Source organism: Aplysia californica, unplaced genomic scaffold, assembly GCF_000002075.1.
Source record: "Aplysia californica isolate F4 #8 unplaced genomic scaffold, AplCal3.0 scaffold00117, whole genome shotgun sequence".
Classification (NCBI taxonomy): Eukaryota; Metazoa; Mollusca; class Gastropoda; order Aplysiida; family Aplysiidae; genus Aplysia; species Aplysia californica.
Genome location: NW_004797387.1, coordinates 843,889 through 844,584, shown reverse-complemented (window position 1 = coordinate 844,584; position 696 = coordinate 843,889). Strand labels below are relative to the sequence as shown.

The window sequence follows — 696 nt, the reverse complement described above, 5'->3', positions numbered from 1 at the left end:
GGCACGAGCACCGAAGCCCTCCTTACAGTGACGGTGTCAGCCAAACGTGTGATGTTAGACACCTTGATGGCCCACCTACCTGACCGCACCCAGTCAGAGATACAGGATAGACTGGTGGTCTATTGTTCGGAGCAGGTGGGTGGTTGGTGGGTGGTGGGAGATACAGGATAGACTGGTGGTCTATTGTTCTGAGCAGGTGGGTGGTTGGTGGGTGGTGGTGTCAGCCAAACGTGTGATGTTAGACACCCTGATGGCCCACCTACCTGACCGCACCCAGTCCGAGATAGAGGATAGACTGGTGGTCTACTGTTCTGAGCAGGTGGGTGGTGGGTGGTTGACAAAGACGATAACAATGACAATCTTTATTCATCTCGCAGGGAGAAATTTGTCTTGGTCGTTTACAATAGCAGTAGGCGTTACAAAGGTCAGGCGCAATCACGCATACGCACAAGACAGGGCATTAGTAAATACATGTCTCACGTGCTGGGACAACCCGCTCCGTAAATAATCTCTCTCTCTCTCTCTCTCTCTCTCTCTCTCTCTCTCTCTCTCTCTCTCTCTTTCTCTCCCTCTCTTTTTCGCTATTTCATTTGTAGCACTGTGTGTTCAGTAGCCTCACTCTTCTTGCTTTTTATTAGAAATGTATCGTTCACTGCAGGTCGATAGTTGAAATTCCTATGTCAGTGGGTGGCTATG

The 696-nt window shown here is 49.7% G+C and overlaps 1 protein-coding gene across 1 annotated transcript in view; it reads left to right on the top strand.

The window, feature by feature from the left end:
- The window catches only part of LOC101860884 (aromatic-L-amino-acid decarboxylase), a gene marked incomplete at both ends in the record, with an annotated part of 21,976 nt that continues 21,280 nt past the window's right edge, over positions 1–696 (top strand). Inside the window, 1 exon segment of the mRNA XM_013081139.1 lies at positions 1–135. Coding sequence (XP_012936593.1) covers positions 1–135 — 135 coding nt within the window.